Source organism: Lycorma delicatula, chromosome 7 (genome assembly GCF_047948215.1).
Source record: "Lycorma delicatula isolate Av1 chromosome 7, ASM4794821v1, whole genome shotgun sequence".
Lineage (NCBI taxonomy): Eukaryota > Metazoa > Arthropoda > Insecta > Hemiptera > Fulgoridae > Lycorma > Lycorma delicatula.
This window is the reverse complement of record NC_134461.1, coordinates 41622872-41646668: the sequence shown is the minus strand read 5'-3', so window position 1 is coordinate 41646668 and position 23797 is coordinate 41622872. Positions and strand designations below refer to the sequence as shown.

Below are 23797 nucleotides of genomic sequence, written 5' to 3'. Positions count from 1 at the left end.
TCAAGTCCACCGAAACGCAGGTGATACTCAGATCCTACAAGTGAAATTGATTCAGTCGTAAGAAATATATGGTACACATAAAATAACAAATTAACGTACATATTTTCAACGGAAAAGACTACACAGTTATATAAATTCAATTCAACAAAATTAAGTGTATTGCATAATGATGATATTGTACCTTATTTAGAAGAATTTTAAAATAAATAAAAGTTATTTCAAATTTTTACAATTTAATAATTTTTGAAAATTTATTATTATGTATATGTATAAAACCGATAAATGTATCGATAATAACATAACTGTATATTTATAACCACATGAATTTTTAAAATACATCCCTTTATGTTAAATTATCAAAATTTAATTATTTAATCAAATTAAATTAAATTCGATTTATTTAATTATTTATATTAATTTATCAATTTCTTTTTAAATTGATTCTTGCCCGAAAAACTGGAGCTCTGTTCTCAGTGATTCTCATACCATTATACATATATATTTTTTTTTATATTACCCCATGAATTTTCAAGATACTTCCTGATAAGCTTAAAAAAAGTTGGAAAAATACTTTTACAAAATTTTCCCGATTTAATCAATTTTTTTTAAATTATACCCTTTGCCCGTAGCTAAACTGGAGCTCTATTTTCTGTGATTCTCATATCATTACTTGTATATACTTTTACTGGATATCAAAAAATTAAAACTATAAACATTTAAATTTATATTTCTTTTAGTTAGAAGGTTCGGAAAAGTTTTTCAGCTATTTTTATACTACTATAGTTCTTAAATAAACTAGGTAAACTTTCTAATAAAATCGCATCCGGGTTGATTACAGTAATCATGGGTGTAACGTTTACAAAAAAGAAAAAAATTAGTTAACCCTTTCCTCTCGGATCAAAGAAAGTAATATCCTCTCCTTTTGGGATCAAAAGAGGAAAAGATTTTTAAAAATTGTTACATTAGCTTATATTGTCATCAAAAGTTCGTTTTTGAAGTTTTCCGAAAACGCAACTATCTCGAGATATTAATTACGAGGTAAAGAAAAACTACACCGTCCACTTGGCCGATTTCATAAAAATATCACAGAATCAATATTTACACCAATAAACGTACAACATTTCAAGATTTTGTTAACTCATACAGGAATATTAAACAAAGCAAACGTCAAAACAGGAGCGCACATCATACATGGTGGAATTCCACCTTAGGCTTTTTGCGTTTTTTAACTTTCGAAAATCAACATTTCAGAAAAAGACTCTCATTATAATAATTTCCCTCATTATCGAATTGTATAGTAAGTACAACCAGGAAAGTAGATATTTACTTTCAACCACCTCAAAGGAAATTTTCACTTCCTAAAGAAATTGAATTTGATGCTTTTTTCTCAAAAAGTCTGTTCGTTTTTTTGGGAAGTCTAGGTTTTTTGGGAAAAGATGTTTATCCCTACGATTTTTCTTAAGTAATAAACAAATGAATGGAATCAAAAGGATAGGTATATATCAGAATGAGGAAGTAGGAGGGAAATCAGGAGATAATTAAACTATTAAAAGAGTGGGGAATCAAATGCAACGGGTAATGAGCTAAATACTGCAACGGTTTACGCAGTACAGGATAAAGAATAAACGAAAGTTAACAGTACGGTATGTCGAAAAGGGAAGTTAATGTGACGTCACACCGCTTTATTATTTAATGTTCTCCATACCTCCTTAATAATTAATAATTACTATAGCCTTTATCCTAATCACCGTAGTTATCGTTCAGCATATGATTTCTTTTTAACCGCGTTCTTACCATTCTATAGTTGAATGCGAAAAAGACAAACGTGATAAAATATATTACCGATATAAGACTGTTAAACCCTACTTACAAAAATTAGTCTTTTTATTCAGATCGATTCATAATTACATATTCCTAAATATGTTGAGATGGGCTAATGTGCTATTTTGCAAATAATAAAAGTTAATTCTTCATCATTCTGGTGAAGAATTAAGGGAAACCACGGAAAATCCCCATCACAGCATCATCGCAATATTCAAAATTTTTGAATAAAAAAATAAATAGTTAAGTTCAAATTTTTGCAAAAAAAAAATAATTCCTATACGAAACAATTATACAATTAATGTGTGAAAATATTCATAAATGACATACTACAAAAATAAAATAAAATAATTTTTTCAAAATGATTAATACTAGTATTATATGGAGTGATTCAGTAGGAAAGGGAAATAATTTGGGAACCGATTCTATAGCCTGAAATAAGGAAAAACGTTCATACAAACATATGTCCGAAAACGCTTTGTTATTGAGTTTCGGCTAAAAAAAGATTTCACCCGGATTTCAGTTCCTCTGGTGAAATGAGGTCACACTGAAATTTTTAATGCGTTATTTAAAGGGTAAACTTCATGTCTTTTGATTTGAAAAATCGAGTAAGACTAATCCTAGAACTGTATCTCTCGTAGTTTTCATAATATCCAAAGTAAAAGAGAAACATTTATTATATTTGAAGTACGATAACTTTGTTAAATGACTAATTAATTTATATTAACTTTAATATAAAAAAACTTGTAGAGAATTTATTTCTGAGAAAATTGATGTAATAAAGTTGAAAAAATAACAACTTTTATTATTAAAAACAAAACTTAACAGAAAAATGTTATAAATTCGTAACACTGAAAACCGATTTATTCATTCAAAATTAATTAGTTCAAATTTATTACTTAATGTATAGGATGATAATTCACGAAGAATGTAAAAAACTTTCAGGACATGTTCTACTAGTGAAAATAAAGATTTATATAAACGTAGTTTCGGAAACAAACACTATTACGTTTTCTAATTTAAATGTTAATTATTGTTTAAATGCAATAAAAACAAATCTGGTACGGACACCACATGACTTCCTTGTACGCCTATTAAATTACATATATACATTTTTTTTAAATGAAAAGTACATAAAATTTTATTTCATTAATAACTTCTGATATTTTTTAATTTTTTTTTGTTTTTGTTTTTTTTTTGTTATTGAATTATATTATTTATCGTAAAACTTTGTTTACAATCATAGAAGTCGGATTCGAACCGATGTGCCTTCCCCTTGTAAGATCCAAATATTTCATTAATTAAAGTTGTATTTGGCTAAACTCTGGAACCAATGAAAATAAGTACCACTTATGATATATCGTTGAAAAGCTCTCAGTACGTACAGACGTCACGCCGAAACTAATCAAAATGGAATCAGGGATGGTCCAAATATTCCGCTGAAATCTGAAAACCGAAATTTTTCGCGATCACAATACCTTCTTTATTTCGTACAAGGAAGTAAAAACTTAATTGAATCAGCTGTTAAAACAAAACTAGATAAAATTATTTTTAATTAAATTTAAAGATGTCTAATAAAAATTATTCTGCTCTGTTTTTAATAATAAAAATTGATTTTTTTTTATTTTCATAGACTTTATTACATCAATTTTCTCAGAATTAAATTCTCTACATATTTTCATAAATAATTAGGCATTTATTAGTCATTTAACAAAGATGTTGTACTTCAAACCTTAAAAAAAAACCAACGTTCCTTCACCGAATTTTTCTATTTTACATTGGACATTATGAAAGCTACTGATATACATTCTAGGACTTGTTTTATTCAATTTTTCAGGTCAAAAACATAAGAAATCATCAAGTTTACCCCTGACATAAAATCTTAAAAATTTCAGTATGACCTCATTTCATCGGGGTAGGCTAATAATAAAATTCTACACAAAAAAATCATTAACTAACAAAACCTCACAGGATCTCATAAAAACCAGTTCTAAGAGTAGGTCCAACTTTTATATCGGTTAAACAGGAAAATCATTTAACATAGTCAATAAAGAACGCACAACGGTACTCGCACGGTGAAAGTGAAACTATGGAACATTTTAATAACAATAAATCACCTCTACACAGTACGAACTAATTTAAAGATCTTAAATACAATATAGTACCAAAAGAACAAAATTCAAAATAAGAAAATGTTGAAAAAAATACACAGCTTCAAAATAAAAACATTCTAATTATCGTCAAAAATATTAATCACTTATGTAGCAGTATAAATAAGGGGTTAAAGGAAATTATCTAGAGCTATTAACCTTTTTCGTTGACACACTTAATTTTATTCATTAAGATACTACAAAATCCTAACAAATCTATTGGTTTATGTTGTTACTAGAAAAGGGGAGTAAATTGAGTTTTGTGTAATTTAAATAAATGCAACACTGGCGGAATCTAAATTATACGATTCAAACATAGCTTTGAAAAAAATTATCACATATTATTTGTTTGGTACTTACGTACTAACGCCACCGCAGCTACAGCTTTATTTAAAAAAAGTTAAGTAGTCAATCGGATTTCGGTGGAAAATGGGCCGATATAGAGTTTAACATAAATTCCAAACAGTCTCTTTATTAATTTTAATAAATGGTTATTATTATTTATTTATTTTATAAATATAGTTTAACCAAACTTAACCTACGCCCGCTAACCTTGACTAATTAACAGGAGTGTTTTGATTATTTCAATAATAAATAATTGCAATAATTACTGAATTTATTAAATAAATACTCAAAAAATTACGGTGTTTATTAGTCTAGGTTAGCGAGCGAAGCGAGCGTAGGTTAAGTTTGGTTAAATTATATTTATAAAATAAATAAATATAAATAACCATTTATTAAAATTAATAAAGAGACTTTTCATTTTCCACCGAAATCCGATTGACTACTTTGTTTTTAAATAAAGCTGTAGCTGCGGTGGCGTTAATACGTAAGTACCTTTTTTAGTGAATTTTAATAAGAAATTATTTAATTTTATATATTTATATTTTAGTTAAATATAAATAAATATTTACCAAAAAGATATTTATTATTTTTTTTTTTTTTAATTATGAATTTAAAAATTTACCAGCTTATTCCTTATTTAAAAAATTAAAAAGTTTATAAGATCTTTATTAAACTCAACCTAATCAAATTATTCCCGAATTTTTTTTTTTTTTTTTAAGAAATGATTAATTTTTGTCCACAACTCGGTTAAATTTGAAAACAGTAAAAAACAGATGCCGAAATAATAGGGAAATAAGTGATTTTTTTAAAGATTCTTAGTTTTAAAATTACTGGTGAATGAAACACATATTCCCGGGAGTAAAAAAACAAAAAAACTTACAAATTCATTATTTGGTCGTAAAGAGTAAATAAAAAAATTAGCAGGAAATTTTGTTATCTTTATAAAGGGCCTGATATCTTTTTTAAATCGATAATTTTTTATATATTTAAAATAACCGTACTTTACTCACGTTGAGTCCTCTAACTTTATAGAACAGACCATTATATTTGCCAAGACTAAAGAATTTAAATTAATTAAATTAAACATGTCAAAATAAAATGTCAATGACCGTTAATTATTTCTTTATTCAATATTTCTTTTTATTATGCTAATCTTCTTTAATTCCATATTTGAATCGTATTCCCTCCTGTTCTAATATCAGATTATTATTACAATCCTTTGCAGAATGGCATTTAAGAATTCTGGACAACAGCGAAACAATATATACTCATATATTTCTATTAATTTAATCCATTTATTTTATTAATCAGTTAAACATCACGATTCGCGAAAAACAACAATAAAAAGTAAATTCATAAATTATGATTTAACTTACAATTAACTAACAGGCAAAACGAACCTAGAATTGTGACAGTTTATCCTCGATAAGGAGACACCCTCCCACTGAACAGAATGAGTAATTTTTTAAAAATTGAATGCATTTTCTTACAGTTCCCGAATAAATATAAAAGATTTAACCTATTTAATATTTCAATGTAGATTAACGAAATTACTTTCAAAACAATTTTTTTTAACCTACATAAAAGCAGTCGCAATTAAAATTAAATATAATTAATTAAGATTACATTTTTCCACACTTTTATAAAAGAGAGAAAGTATTAAATGTATAATAAGATTAATTTTTTTAACATAATAGCAATAGTAATAAAATCATACAGAATGTGTTTAATTCTTTATAATAATGTCAGTTAGATTATAAGATGAAATTAAATCTACAAATTAATAACCGAGAAGGGAAAAGAAAGTGGTGAGAACAAGCAATTAATATAAATATATATACATATTTTATTCTTTACTTTTAGTAGTCATTTAAGTGTTAAAATTTAAAATTAAACGTAAAAAATTAAGAGGTTTGAAAAGGTTAATCCGTGTAGAAGAATGTTATTAAAAAAAGAAAACTTTAATTAAGCTTTCATGTTATTTGAAATACAAGTTACAAAGACGGCAGTTGAACCACGATCTACAAATTCAGGTGTTAGAAGTGTTACGATTGTTAAACAGAAAAAATTTTATCAAAAAATCTATTACTAGGTTATAAATAGATTCTTATTTTACGACCCGGTTTAAATAAATGAAAATATGTATTGATAAAATAATAACACCTATATTTTCACACCGACCAGTTATTTGCAATTGTTAATAAACACGACACAAACGTTAAGGTCCGTAGAACGAAATATAAACAATACAATGACCTTAAAATAAACATATCATTCTATACTAGTCGCATTATATCTTTACCGATGAATTTGAAACTTCATAACAGTAAAAAAAAAAAATCAAAGGTGATTTTTCAAAGCCACAAAATTACATTTTATTACTACTCATTTTTTTTTTGCTTATAAAACCGAAGGAAAATAGTTTAAACGTAAATTATATTTTCTCTGATAATAATTTTTCTCCCCGTTATTAAGTAAAGTTATGAAACAACTTGCTTATAATATTATTTATTTTCCTAAATGTGGAGAGAAAAAACCATTTTCCTAGATTTATGACAGCCGAAATATCATTTGTTTTAAAAATAACATCCTATAAAACCTGCTTTAATGCTTGAACGATTGATAAAAGAATTCTTCCTAAATATAATTAAATACCAGTCTTTGTTTTAATTATGTCTTTTAACGAGTTTATGAAACGTTGAAATTATAATGGAAAAACAGACGAAAAACAGACTTTTATCGATACGGATTTTCCGGCTTTTCTGTTTTCCTCCTCAATGGGGTTTTTTTTTACGTTACGTATTATTAATTGCTCATGTTTTAATTATTTGCTTATAATAATTAATAAAAATTATAAATATAATCTAACAAAACTTAACCTACGCTCGCTAACCTTGACAAGCGAGCGTAGGTTAAGTTTGGTTATATTATATTTATAATTTATCTGCAAATACCTACAAATACCATAAAATTATAATTATAACATAAGCAATTAATAATACGTAACGTAAAAAAAACATTTTGGGGGAAAACAGAAAAGACCCGATTTTTCTACAATATTTCTTCATATTAGATTGCAACGAACAAAAATAAATTAAAAAATAACACGTTTTAATACGATACAAAAATAATTTTTCTCCATCAAGGATTTAATGGAAACGATCATATTTTTAGTAAAAACTCAAAAGAAAAATTTATTTCTTTCGTGAAATATATTTTTTTGATATTTCAACAAATGTAATATGTAACAATACACAACATAATATAATTCAGCATAGTTAAAAAAAATGAAAATTTTACCTATACGTAAAGATATTAAAGAATAGTATTTGGTACAAATGAATCGACGAAAAATATCATTGATAGCATAATGAACACCGTAAATCTACCAATACCAAAGACATCTACGGTTTTTTTTAATAATACATACAGAAGTGGCATAGACTTATGGAAATGTCCTGATAAGATTTCCTTTTTTTAGCTTTATTAGCTTATTTATGGGGTATTCTAAACTGTACTCAAATAATTGCATATTCAGGATTAATATTTATTAAAGAATAATTTAACTGATCATAACCATAAAAAATTTGAATCCGATTGGATCACTTGTTCAATCCCAAAATAATCTCGCTTAACCTTTTTTGGAACCTGACACGAAGCAGTTATTCCAAAATTCAATCCTTTGCACACATAATAATAATAGATATACGCCAAGTTCACCATTAATAAAGTGCTACTATTTCATTGAACCGTAAATTGTTTAGGAACAAGAAATTTGTTTCGTTTATTTATTTTTAAATACGAAAATATAATTTAAAGCAACCTAGTGATTTTAAGTTGAAAAAAAAAGGCTTGGTCAACTGTTTTCGGAACAATGAATGAGTGAGTATTTATGTGAACCGAAAACCTAAACATGTTTAAAGAGATGACCATCAGATGTTTAAAGAGCCATTATTACCGATCATACAACAGTAAATATTTGAATGAAATTTTTTTAGAAAATCATCGTCTGCAACAGAGATGTCCTAGCATATCTACGACTACCATATCGTAGACGTAAACATCATAACTGTAGATCATTCATATTCGTAATCTAAGACTCCTTTTAGACTGAAACGAAGTATTTTTTTGTAAAACCAATTATTAAATAACAATTTTTAAAATTCAAAGCTACTCCCAATAAATATTACCTCTTTTCCAACTGGATTAAGGTGAACGTGAAAATCATCTACCAGACTCATTAAAAATATTTACCTCAGGGGCAGATATATTTTAAGTTTAAATATAGAGCAATTTTTTATTAAAATTCCTTGTTAAATTAAATTTTTTGTCAAAGATCACTGAATCCAGACTAAATCAAAAACCAAAATATTATTCATCTTTTAACTGACGTCAGAATTAAATATAATTCCCACCATTATTTTTATACTTTCACCTCAGATGAACCCTTTTCACCCTCATTAGTTTTATCTTCACGTATTCATGTGAATGTATATTTTTTTCATTAATAATTTGTACTTAATATGTATCAATTATTTTTTCTTTTTAGAAAATAATATCTAAGAAAATACTATTCTATGTTTAAATTATACGTAAAAGATAGGACAGAACAAATAACAATTAAACACGAGAAGAGAAAAGACCAGCGGATACCGACAATATTACGTACAAGGTGGTATCTTGACATGCAACCAATTAGATAGCTATTTATTATAGGAACACAAATGAATTCCAAACATTCTGTTCCAGTTGTGATTTCTCCGGTCGTTTTCTTTCAACACAAAGAAATTTTCAGCTAAATTTTTTCCGTTTTCTCTCGTTTACGTAGATCTACTCTTAAAAAAAGACCAGGGTTGATCTAATAGTAAAGCCGTCGTAGAAAATCAGATGATTTCGAAGTCGACGTTTTCAGGTCCAAATCCTAATTAAGGTTAATCTTTTATTCGGGTTTAAATATCAGTTCGTGGATGCCGGTGTTCTTTGGTGGTTGGGTTTCAATTAATCATACGCCTCAGGAATAGTCGGCCTGAGTTTCTTCAGGACTACACATTTACATTACACTTGTAATTCGCTAATGACATTTGATACTATACACTTAATGCTATAAAGTATTTATTTTCTAAAAAAGGTCAGAGGAAATAGATAAATATAGAAAAATTCGTAATAAAATATACATTTTTTTATCAAGATATGTAAATATGAAATAAAATCATTAAAACAATTGTATAGAATTTATAACTTTAAAAATCGCTTGTCAGTTTAACAAACGTTTACTCAATTTATCAAGGTTTATAAAAATTATGAAAAACAAATAAGCTCAAAAAAAACTTATTGAAAGTTTACAGACTTCTTTTATCGTGGTATAAAATATATTTTCGTTATCCTGACAAAAAAATTATTATTACATAAAGCATACCGACCTAGTCCAACCTTCCACTCTTCAGATATTAATGTTACCAACCTTTCTTTATTACTCAAATTTCAGTTAGAGCTGTAGACTACAGGGACCAAACTTCTCGCACAATAATTTACGAGATTTTATTATTTTATAATAGTTGCAAACCGTATTATATACCGGTGGTCTGTACGGTTCGATCTGTGTTGAACTTAGAGCTAATTATTCTGGTAAAATTTTCTTACAACTGTTAAAAATATTTTTTTCTAAAAAGATATTAGATAAGCGAAAAAACGTAAGAATAGAAAATAACATATAATTCGGATACTAAAAAAATTAATTTTTATTTTTTTAAATATTATATAACTAGAAACAACGGTTACAGTAAACTGAAGAGGAACAAACATGTAAATAGAAATTATAAAGGAGAAATTTAAGAATTGAGGCTGCTAAGTGGAAAAATGGACATCGACCTATAAAAGAACAGATTGGCTGAAGCGCATGAATTATATGTGATATGTAAAACAGACTTAAGTCTATTAAAGAAAGACTAGAAATTAGGAATCTGAAATGGTATTTATGAAGAAAGTTGTACGAACAAGATAAAAAATGAATACGCATTAAAAAAGCGGAGGAGAAGAGGACATCACTGAATGAAACAAAGTCGCAGAAGAAGAAACAGTAATTAAAGAAAAAAAGTTTGCTTTTGGATTTCTGCCGCTACTGACGAAATGTAGGTTATAAAATAAAAGAAGGACCAGGATTATCAATGACCTAAAGGAAATAGGCTTTAAGGACTTAAAGAGAAGAGAACAGGTTTCGTGTATTTGTACACGAAACCTGTTCGTGCGTGTTTGTATTCCGATTCAATGGGGAAAACGATGATCACATCTTGGACTTGCAGAGTACAAAAAATGATCATATAACATTCTTAACCAATCAAACGCAATATTGTATCAAAAACTCTAACAATGAAAGACAGCACGGAAATGTTTCAAGTTTTACAAAAGTCCTCCTTCCATAAATCATTAACCGACTAAACATTTCCTACTAAGTGTTCGACGAATCTTTTTTTTTTTGCTTGGCCTTTAATTCTGTAGGAGCCACTAATAAATAAAAACATCCAAATAATTTATCTGTTTATTTCCAGAACCTCGGCTGTATATCCTTACATATGAAATATTGGAAACCAAACTAAGCCGTATCGTATAAAGGATATCGCTTTTGCACAAGTAGTACTATTATAAACACAAAAATTTTACTAAACCTAAACTCTGAATTTTTCAAAAACCATTTTATGATTTTCGATAAAATTATATCTAAATTTATTCTTAAGCAGATTAAAATAATAAATATAATTAATTATTCTTAATTATGCCATTAAGAGACAAAAATGTAATTTTCACAAAATAAGAGTTTAAAAGATTATAAATAATCGACTCCCAAGTTTATAAATATAGCTCGGGGCAATCTTGTCGATTCGATGTCAAATTTCTACTACTATATTTTGCTAGTGAACACATATACTCCCAAATTGACATACTAAATGGATTTCCGTAGACCACCTAAATCTCATTTTTTTAATTTAATATTTAGTTTTTTTTTTTATAAACTATGCCAAATTTTTCCTTTTTCTTGAGAAAAAATCTTATGTGGACACCACACGACATACTTGTACGCCTATTAAATTACATTTATACATTTTTGCCGCACTTCATTCAAAATTATTTCATTTGAAAGTGAGCTACGATCCTCCAATTCTTTAATAAAGTGGACAGTTACACAATTGCTAAAATATTAGTTTATATTAACATAAAATATTTATACAATTGTTAATTCAATAATCTTTCCTGAAATACTAGATAGAGCAAAAGACCCTTTATTACTCTTTAAATAAATTTAAGTCTTATATATCAATCTGATACTATGTTTTTTTTTTAAATATTATGATGTAACCTCAACAAAATGAAAACAAAAACGAAACAGGAGATTAACTTTTATAGTGATATTTATTATCAAGTAGACAAACAAATGCATAAATAAGAATGATATGATTCTAAATTATAATTTTCAATTAATATAAATAATCAGATGTTTCAACAAATCTGATGTGGACAACACATGACTTCCTTGTACGCCTATTAATAAATTACATATACACATTTTTAAAAGTACATAAAATTTTATTTCACTAATAACTTCTGATTTTTTCATAATTTTTTTTTTATTACTATTATTGAATTATAGTAAAAGTACTCTTTTTGCAATAACAGGTTAATAATAATTATTAATAAGTCAATATATATATTTAAATTTTAAAAAAGTCGGAAATGGAGTCGGATTCGAACCGATATGCCTTCCCCTTGTAAGAAACAAATACTTCATTAATTAAGGCTATAACTCTGAACCAATGAAACAACTTATGATATATCGTTGAAAAACTCTCAATGAGGGCTTATTATTGCAGTTAAGAAAAAATCCAAAACCCAAATGTTTTGAGGATTTTGGGCCTTTTTGGACACCTTTGGTCCAGTCGATTGCAATCAAAAGGGGAGGTGCAAAACTAGATGTTACAACAGTCCTAAACCCAAAATTTCAACATCCTACGGTTTTTGAGTTATTATACGTACGTACATACAGATGTCACATCGAAACTAGTCAAAATGGATTCAGGGATGGTAAAAATGGATATTTCCGTTGAAATCTAAAAAACCGAATTTTTTTGTGATCACAATAATTACTTTACTTCGTACATGGAACTAAAAACGAGAAGCACGATCTAAAATTTTTGCATAAAACTGCTTCTTATAATGAAATTTATAACAAACTTCAACAAAAGGAGAAGCAATCTCTCAATCTGCCCCATAAGTTATTTATGTATTTTTAAACCTTACTCATCACCAAACGCAACAATTTCGAAAATTCTTTTTTATTTTCTAAAGAAAATTCCTCTTGTAGTCTCGCTGTAACTACTTCCCGTAACGAAAAGTTAGATCATTTACAAATACAATTTTAAGGCTTGCTTTCCTAATCATTATTTCTTACTGAATTATCACAACAAAAAGATGTACAGGTTTATGTGATTCTGATATTCAAAGTATTTTGATGCGTAAATTTAATACAATCAATAGTAAAATTAACAATAAAAAATATATATATATATAATCTCACATTCTAAAAATTCGTAACTATAGCTCGTTTGTAGCCTTATCATTTATCCGTACGCTTTTTTTTTTAATCAACATTTATCACTTCTCGTCTTACATTTCTTACGAACGGCTTTTTATAAACTAGTTGCAATTTTAAAACAATCGGTACCTTGATGAAAATTTTAAAAAAAATTCTATTTCAAAAAATACCATAAAAAACCAGTTTAAATTCTTCTTTAGTTTAATTCCAATGCCAAATTACAGTAATTATTACAGTAATTAATTATTACAGTAGTTATTCAATTCCAAATTAAATATAACTGAGATTTAAGAATAAATTTTATTTTTTAAACTTAGTTTATTTTTAACTTTTACTTCACACGTAAATAAAAAAATTGAACGAGTATATTTTTCCATTACATTACTGTAAATACTAATTATTTTTTTAAATAATAAAAATATGTACATAATTTTAAAACTGAAAGTGTATTAATATTTTACAATAAGTTGATCCATTCGATTTAACAAAGACAAAAAAATTGTTTTATTTTACACGTAAAATATTGACTTAAGCGCATACAATACTAACTTAAATGTAGGAAATAGATTTTCCACGTAAACAGTGATACGGTAAGATAAATGACAAAGAAACTTTTCCAAGATATTGTAAATTCCAATCTGTCATTCTGAAACTTAGATAAATTTATAATCTATTTAAAAAAAAGATTGCATACAATTTTAATTTTTTTTAAAATCATTAAACGCATAAACGGATTAAAATAATTATTTTTAATGATTTATTTAATAGCCTAGCAAAATTAAATGGCTTAAATTATATAATAATAATAATAATAATAAAAGAAGCTGATTACTTAGTTTAGTTTGCACACATGGCTTATATACAATTCAAGTGGAACCCCCCACTCCACCTTGTTATGTTAGGTGAGTAAGGACGGACAGTCTCCAAGATGCAAGCGTTCAGCGTGGTCCTAGCCACAGCTCTCACCGTTGTCTACACTCGTGGTCAGTGTAAAAAAAAAATTGCACATTCATTATAGCACATATATTTTTATGTATATACATATAAATTAGATATATATAACAATTTTTAAATCGAGATGTGTAATTTTTTTAGCAAATACATCACTATGAAATTTCAAAAAAGAACAATATGTAAACAATACATATCTCTATATCCATATGAACCGTTTACATATATAAACTTTATGTAAACGATAAAACGTCATTTACTAATACAAATTTTAATGGAATATTATATAAATTATTAAACGAACGATAATAATTAATTGTATGGTACATATTTTAAGGATATTTATTTTTGTTAATAGAAAAATTACTTTTTGAATCACACAAATTAACAAACGTAAAATTAAAAAAAAAAAAAAACATACAAAATTATACATTTAAATCTTAATTCAAATATAAAAATCATCTACGATATTTACAAATAATCTATACATATTACAAAGTAATTAAATTATGTAAGTGTATTTCAAATAATGTGCACAGTTAAATGAAATTAAAGGATGCACTGAAAAAAATTGACGGTACGTTTAAATGTTGGCTGCTTTTGAAATATTAACTTTTTTTTTAATGAAATTAATATTATTCGAGTAAATCAGGTTTTATTTATTAAAAGAAAATCTTTTTATAAAGTACAACGCCATCTGCATATTACTGATGGCCATGAATGGAAATACATATATAATTCGTTTTCGCTAAATTGGTTAAGTAAACTAGAAAAAATATTTTTTCCCATACTGGGCACTCATATCATATTTAACGATATTTTTTTTTTGTAAATACTAAAAAAGATGTTAAAACTTCCCTTTAAGTTTCATTACTGTATTTAAAATTTAAATCAAACTCAAGACCTTTTTTGAAATTACTGAATTCGGATAAATCGTAATAAATCAATTTAAAAAACATTCTTGTTCGAGAGATTACATGTGATTTCGTGTCGGCCTATTTATGTATATTTATGCATGCGTGCGCGCATAAACAAACACGATTAGACTAGTGTAGTATATACTTAACACTCAATAAGTTGAATAGTTCATGAACTTTACAAGTATTAGTTAATATACATAATATAACATACATTATATTCGTGCAATATAAGCATGATTTTTTTAAAATTATTTTTAGAAAGTACGTTTAACTTACGACATACAACGTATTTAACATATTCATTTATCTTTACTAATCACAAACTATGCAACAAATTAATTAACATAATTAATTATAAGTTATTGAGTATCGCACAAAAGGTCTAGATGAATCCTGTAATAATCTAAAAAGAGGTAATAGTCGTGTACTTTCTATTGTTTACGCCTATTTAATAATTCAATGGAACACTATTGTTATTAGTTTATGTCACTACATTGTTAAGGTAATACAGCCTATATCGATTTCATAACTAAACTGTGAAAAAAACACACACATATACACACCAATACACACGCGCACACACAGATCATACCGATACACACACACATACGGTAGTTATATTATGTAATTTGCATTAAAATATTTTCCTGAAGCAAAAATCTGTATAAAATACAAATTAATTAAATAATCCAAAAGAAAAACAAAAACTGTACGTAATTTAAAATAATAAAAGTTAATGAAAAGTAAAAAAAAAACTTGACTTTTTGTAAAAGTAAAACAATTGTCGGAAAAGCTTAACTTTCCCAACATTTAAATTGAGTTTAAGATGAAACCCCTCCGGAGATAAAATATAAAAACTATTTGTACCCTTAAAACCTTTTATTTAAAAATATAATTTAATTTTATAAATGAATTTATTAAACAAGTAAAAATTTACAGAAATTAATATAAATTTAACTGTGATAATCTGCCCTAAAATATATTAAGATGTAATTAAAAACATTTCAAATTACAGAGATTTGGACTATTGCAACAACAGATTCTTCTTTTTTTGGTTAAATTTATGTTTTACCCCTCCGGTAAGGGTTGAAAAATATTTTCATCACCGTAACGCTTTAAGAAAAATAATAAATACTACTTCAAACCGATATATTAAGTCTTTAAACGGTTAAAAATCTTTCTAAAACTTTGCTTTTTAGTGGATGAGGATAAATTTTTCAAAACATTCTTTATACGAAGAGCCCGAGAGTTTTCACGTCAGATTATTTTAGACTACTGTAATTTCTTTAAACATTTTTTATTAATTATCAAAAATCACACAAATATTTGAAAGTATCTAATTTTTGAACGTTTCTTAATGTTAAATACTTCCTTTAGTCGCGTATGTTTTCCCTCGGGCAAACTAACATGTAATCTTTCCCGCAAACCCTCTACTTAAGGATGAAAATTCCAACCTCTAATCAACACTATCCATCCACCTTCATTTTGTAAAAATCCAACAAATTAAATACCATTTTATGTTTCTGAAAAAAATATATTTTGGAGGTTTATATTTTTGAAGTACAGGACTTGAAAAATATTCAAAATTCAAACGAATCATTTTTTTATATAAGTAAAATTTTAATCTAGTTACGTAACAGATAACAGCCGGAAAAAATAAAATACAGAGCCAAATCACATGGAAAGAACCGAAACCTTTATCACAGGAGGCCAAATTAATAGCGAATGAGAAAGCGTCACACGTAACCGTTTACTTAATAATGCTATTACAACTGTAAATATATTCGAATGCTCCCATGTTTATGTTAAATAATACTGAAATAAGCACCATATACATCATGAATGTGAAAGCTACCTCTTATTTCTTATCAATATTCTTTTAAATTTCAAAGCTGGATTTCAGATGAAACGATTTCAATGATTTTGATAAGACTAATACGATTTTATTTTAAACTGAAAAATACTCGTATATGTTGGAGTAGACAATTTAGCAACCAGTAGGTTGGTTCATTTACATCAACCTTTTTTTGGACATCAAAATGGTTATATTTAGCTAGAAGTCGTCACAAAAAAGGTTTTATTTTTAAAAAATCTTTGAATTTGATTAAAGTGGAAAGATTTTCTGAACAGAGAAAACAAGATTTTTTTCCATAATTTTCAAAAAATGATGCATAAAATATAAGAATATACGAGTAAACAGAACTCGCATCATTTAAAAAAAGGCAGGTTTCCCGCCAACAGGACACTATAAAGTCGCTTAGAATATAAGTAACCTGCAATTCATAGGAAAGTTTTAAAAAATAAAATTTAAATTTCCGTTCCTCGACAATGAAATATATGTTTTCAATCTGATGTATTAGGGGTAATGTATTTATACGTAATTAATTAAACAAAAACAAAAAACGGTTTAATAAAAAAAAATTATGCAATATTTACTAAACTCGTGATAAAACGTAATTTATTAATATTTATTTTAGTTAAATTTTAACCGTTCACCCTACACACATGCAAACACTAACCTAGTTATTATAATAACACCGTAAAGAAATACGGTAGAGATAGTAATAGGGAAAGCGAATGGTCAGTACTAAACTACCAGTTACTATAACAACATAATGCTGTATACAATTAGGGCAGCGACTAGAATACGTATTAAAAAAAAAAAAAAGTGAACGAAGTTGTACAGTTGATATTTTGCGGACAGCCTTGACGGACGCCCAGTGACATTCAGGACCACTTCTAGTCACGGCTAACTACCGCCACATAAGCGACCGACCAGAAAAAGAACAAAAACCGCCAAAGGCTGGTGAAAAAATCTACCTGTTACCATTTACACAGAATAAAAACTTTAAACACATGAATACTTGTGTGTGTATATATATATATATATATATTCTTAACACACATATACACACTAACACACACAATGCAGAGGGACACATGCGCACACCTTCAAAGTAAAAAGGATACACAAACAAAACAGAACCACAACCACATCACAACGTCTATTCAATATAAAAAAGAACTTTCATGTCCCATATAAATACATGTACGTAATTTATTTATATATGTGTGTGTGTATATATATATATATATATATATTATTTTAAAAGTGATAAACTTCTTTCCTACTTCAATGAAAAACTATATGAAGAGGACTTTCACTATATGAACTCAATATTCAAGTTAGTATTTTATATACCATATGTTCTTTATCACATTCAGAAACATTTCCATATTTCTAAATAATCTAAAGTAATAATCTATTACTTCTGAACGTCAGATACACCCATTATTCTCAATATCTTAGAAATTTTAAGTTTTAAACCTGAATTATCTCCCAAAAGAATGTGATAAATAATTTTTATATTTTAATATGTTTATTGGCATATTGCACAACTAAATAAATAAATATATTTGCTGAATACATTCTGGAAGTAATTTTTTTTTCTTCTTGAATAATTCATCGCAGAAAGTTTAAAGCTTTTACGTGGGAATATAGAAAATGAGTTTTATAGAGTATGTGAATTGTTGTGCCTGACAGGGATTTGAACCTGAAACCACCCAGATAAAAGACCAAGACACTACCATTCTGCCAAAAAAATAAATAAATAAATGAAAAATAAATTTTTTTCTTTATTAAATACTTACCATTATTAGCTATCATTTTGCTATTAACTGGAGAGATTTTATACAAAAAAAGCACAGAAACGTTTTTACTGCTCAATCAATTTTTAAAAAGAAATACACCAATCTTCAACAAAAATGTCTTATGAATAAACACATACGGATCCTCGTTAGAACCTTTAAGGATTTCAGATCTACTAACAAGTTTTTTTGAAAATAGGGAATTTTTAAGAAAGGGAAAGGGGATTTAAAAGAAAATAATAATTTAAAAGAGATAGGGAAATTTTTAACATAAAATTATATAGTATATTTCTCTTGCTTATATACAGAACAATCTGGCAGTTTAGCATAAAAGATACTATAAACTTAACAAAATTTTAAAATACCCTGCGCATCAAATAAATATTACAAAGCATTCAATAACTGGACCTATATAGTCCACAAAAATATGGCAATGTTCATACATTTATCTCTATTTCTGCTGCAAAGGCTTTAAAGACTTAATAATCAAACCCATCTGGTCTCTTTTATTCTTGAAGATTATTTCACATTTAGGCATTGCTCGTTTCCTTTAAATCGTAATCATTAACTACGAAAATTCACTTTTCTTCGATTTTCCATCAAAACCTGTCATGGTTTTACTACTTTATTTAAACCTTTCAAATTATTAATACATTCTTTCCTATTTTCTCCATCGAAATGCCTCCAAAAAATATTCATTAGCTTTTCAATTTACACAAACACACAAATCTTACCACTTTTTGGTGGGAGCTTTGTATTTTTTTCTGTAATGTTATACATACTTATATATATTCTAATAAGGAGTATGAGATGAATGAAACTATTATGAAAAATACAAAAAACCAAATCCACGACCAGCTGATCTAGAAGGCAGCATGCTATCTTAAAACCGAATGGCTAGCCACTATATTACTTCCATAATAAAAGAGAATACTGATGAAATCCAAACTAACAAATGAAATATCTTGTTTTGTCAGAATCAATAAATAAAAGATCTGACACTAATCATTCTCAAAAAAGACTAAGTCATTCTCAAGAACAAGTTCCATGTCAGATTTATAAAAAAATTGAGGAGTGTAATAGTTTTCCCGTTTGCTTCTTCATTGGATATTGGTATGTCAAGTACATATGAAACCCATTAGAAATCCGTGCCTGCTTGTAGAAACTTTGTACTGTTCACCACAGGGATTAGCTGTATAATATGATCATTCTCAGAAAAAATCTCACTGGTTCCTCATACACCAGGTTCTTACATGCACCACAACCAAATTTAAAATCTGTACATGGACATATTTATTAAACCACACAAATGTTAATCCTTTTCTCAAAAAAAAACTTCCAATTCTCACAAATACAGAACAAAATGTAATAGTATTGTACTTATAATACATAAATAAGAAACTGAAATCTTGGTCTGGACTTAACTGAAACTTTGGGATCCTGAAATATCTCACGAAATAACATCTAGAAAATTGAAGGGTATGATATAGCCACATTTAATTAATCAGTTCCTATAGATACTTAAGTTAAACAATGAATGTAATTTCACTACACAAAGTGTTAGTACATTAATGACTAATGATCATGGCAGTTGATACCGCTTAAAATATGCAATTAAAATTAAATTGCAATTAAAAACCCCTAAAATGAAAAACTGTGCCACAGATTAGTTCAGTAGAGTGTTTACATTTACAAACTGAAGATTCTACATTTCATAAATTAGATAAAGAAATATTATATAGTAGAGAACTATACACAAAAAATTTTAAACTAGCTGAAGACAAATGCGAACAAAAGCTACTAAGTTTGCAAGCTAGCCATGATTACTCTCCAAAATTTCAAGGTCAAATTTCCCAAAAACATTTCACACAGTTTCATAGAATTTTAAGTACTACTCGCTCATTAATATTCACATCAACTCTGGGTAAATGCCTAAAGGAGATTCTACCACCCAAAATAACCTTTTTTTTTCTTCATTTTGAAAGAAATTTTATTCTTAATGATCCAAACATTAGAAAATATTCCTCATGTTATTCTTAAAAAGACGTATTCATAAGGATAATTCAGTACATAAAACATCCAATAACAATTATACTATATATTTCAAAACTGAAGTACTTTGTGTACAAATAAATATCTATTACAGTTATTTCAAAAATTTCCAAGTAGCTTTCAGCTCAAATATTTGTTTTAATCTCGGTATGCAGACCCAATTCAAAAAGATTACAACATTTTCAAAGTTATATTAGGTCAAATTGGAACATACATCATGAAGAGATTTCCAGTGCTACAGACTCTGCTTGATAATGATGCCCAAAATTTAAAAAAATGTTGGGTCCATACTGTGAACTGGATTACACTGTCATCAACACAGTATTTAATAATATATAATGATATGAAATTTTATATTTACAATACTGAAAATTCTTTATTTTGATAATAAATGATAAAACACTAATGTTTTGATTATTTGGCATGCAATGAATTAAGTTCCAAATTCAACTTGGCTTTTTTTAAATATTTCTACCTCAGTTTTCAATTTAAACGATAATAATTATAATTTATCGTAATAAATAAGGTAATAAACTGTACCCTTTACAACCTGACAGTTCTGCAATGCCAGTGCAACATCTCAGGGAATAGCAATCGGTAAATTGAGTTTGTATGAAGCAATGTAAAATGCCCTTGCCCAAAGCCACATTTAATAAACTGGTTCTTATAAATCAACAAAGCTATGTATACTTCATCCAGTTCATTGTATGCTAATGGAATTTTATTGGCTAATGACCATAGAAGTTGTTGCCATTTAAATATTAATATTTTTAAAGATTAAAATTTCTGTTTATAATTAATTACATTGGCGTATAATGCTTATGCGCCAATAGATGCAATGGTAATTTTTCATTAATAAAATTTTGTATATCCTTAAATGAAATGAATGTATTCTTATTTACCTTCATATTTAATTAGTAGGAGAATAAAAATGCTACAATTTCTTCTAAAATTAGGTTAAATGTGTCTGCATCTCTAATGAAGTTCTTGCAGTTTTTTGTTGATACATTTGAATTCATATAACTTTTCTATGCACTGTATGATCTGGGCGCTGGTTCAGATCAATGAAATTAAAGTGGCAATTAACCTAGCAAATCATCTGATTTACAACATTTGTTGCGTACAATACAGATTAAAGAAAAATTAGGAATGGTGGTAATCTTTTTTGTGGTCATTTTGAATAGACTTTGTCAATCAGTCCAGCAAATAAAATTAATGTAATACCAAGTGAGAGATTAAAATTACCACCAATCTAGAAAAAAATTATTGTACAAAAATCTGTTAAGATAAAGTAGTGTAAATAAATTTTATGCATGAAAACTGGGTAAATATGAAAATAGATTCTAGAACAGATATGTCTCAAAAAACTGAAACAAAAATTATTACTCAGGTTAAAACTAAAAATAAAAACAATTAACCAATCTTTAATCAGGTAAATTAAAGCGCAACAAGACTCCATCTTTCTAGAAATAATATATACACAATAAACACAACCTCTATATTAAGTGGTCTAATTATTAATTCTTTATCTACTTAATAAGTTATATATTCAAAAAATAATACAACTGTCATCAAACATTTTTCACATTTAATAGCCACATTTTAAATGATCATTTGCAAATGATATTTTTATTAGCAATGAATCCATTCCAGTATAACTTATACCCTGTAATTCAATTGGTAAACTTACTTTAATATTCCTTTTCTCAGTGGTTCACCAAATATCTTACAATCCAATTAACATATCTTTTTAGAATATTCTGTTCTTGGGGTTCTCTATTCCCATTTATTTTATTCCTTGCTCCATTTATCCAATTTATGCTAAGCTCAACAGTTCACATGTTAATACCAGCGGTACATTTTCAAATCGATAATTTAGCTGGAATATCTATCATAAATCATTAACCTCATTCCAACTAACTATAAACTCTTTTTTACTGAAATTTATCAAAGTATTCATTTATAATGAACATCAAACATTTTAAAATTTAAAGCAAATACAATGTGTTACATTAGTCTCTTTTGGAATTATCATGAAAAGACACTCAAAAGTAATTGGAGTAAAATGTATGTCAATAATGTGCTTTCATCAGTGCTGGATATGAATATATCGACATCACATGGATGTCATTAAAAATTACTAAAATTCAAATTTCAACAGGTGACTGTAATCCGTAATGTATAGAAAGTATGTAAACTAAATGTTCATTAAATATTTTGGTAGCATTTTTTTTCACATAAAAATTAATAAAAAAATAGTTCACATACATATATTTATAAATAATTAATTTTCAGCCTACCTAAGTATTTTTGATTTTTAACCAGATTTTTATTCCTGAAGAGTAAATTGAAATGTTTTAATAAAATTTGGTATAAATATTTACGTTAACAAAAATAAATATAATGTTTGCCACTCTAAATAAATTGATGGAGTAACAGTTGAATGAACCATTCTTTCACATTTCTTAGCTATGATACCAGAAGCCTTCCAACACTATGTCTACTCCCACTTCCTTTCATCATAAGCTTCAGTTCCCTACATCATAATGATGATATTTGCGATTGCATGATGACCCAAATATTCCAGCAGCTTATTCTTCTGAACAGACTGTATTACTTTCCCGAACGAGTAAACCTCCATATTGGTTACATTACCCGTCTATTAAATTTTCAATATTTTTTATTATAATCACATTTCAAAATTCAGTATTTTCTTTATAATTTTCTAACTTAATGTTCAGGTCTCCATGACATGATAAACAAATACAAAAACATGTACTTCATCATCCTAATACAAAGATTCTATGTTAAATGTTAAATTTTCACTTCTCTTAACTACTTATGTCATCTCTATCCAACTACTTATCGCCATCAATCGGACATGTTTGCAGATTAGACAAACAAAATAAATCTCTCCACAGTAGCAATTTTTTTTATTTTATTTATTACTTGGCCAAATCTTAGATATTTCATTTTAATTAAAACCATGCCAGCTGAGTATTAGTGAAAACAAAGGAGGATTTATTTATAACATATTTAGATTAAAATAATAGTTTACTACACTGGTAATTTTAAGATAAAGAACAGCAGTTCTTGTAGTTCAATCCGGCTTCCACAAGCAACCAATACAACTGGTAAAAATTGTATACCTTATTTGAGAATTAGTAATTCTGTATTCTCATTACATTTTCGGAAAGACTTTTTTAAGTAGCATTCAAAATATCAATGGGAAAAACCAATGATTAAAGTGAACAATATTCTGATCAATGTCTCAGGACATTCACAAATATAGTACTCTACCACTTTTACTAAACAGTATAAATGAG

The 23797-nt window shown here is 27.1% G+C and overlaps 1 protein-coding gene across 1 annotated transcript in view; it reads left to right on the top strand.

Moving 5' to 3' along the window:
* Positions 1 to 13769: 13769 nt before the first annotated feature.
* Peritrophin-A (Peritrophin A) overlaps positions 13770 to 23797 on the top strand; it is a 46375-nt gene continuing 36347 nt past the window's right edge. Inside the window, exon 1 of the mRNA XM_075370356.1 lies at positions 13770 to 13883. Coding sequence (XP_075226471.1) covers positions 13829 to 13883 — 55 coding nt within the window. The 5' untranslated portion in view covers positions 13770 to 13828. The remainder of the gene's footprint in view (positions 13884 to 23797) is intronic.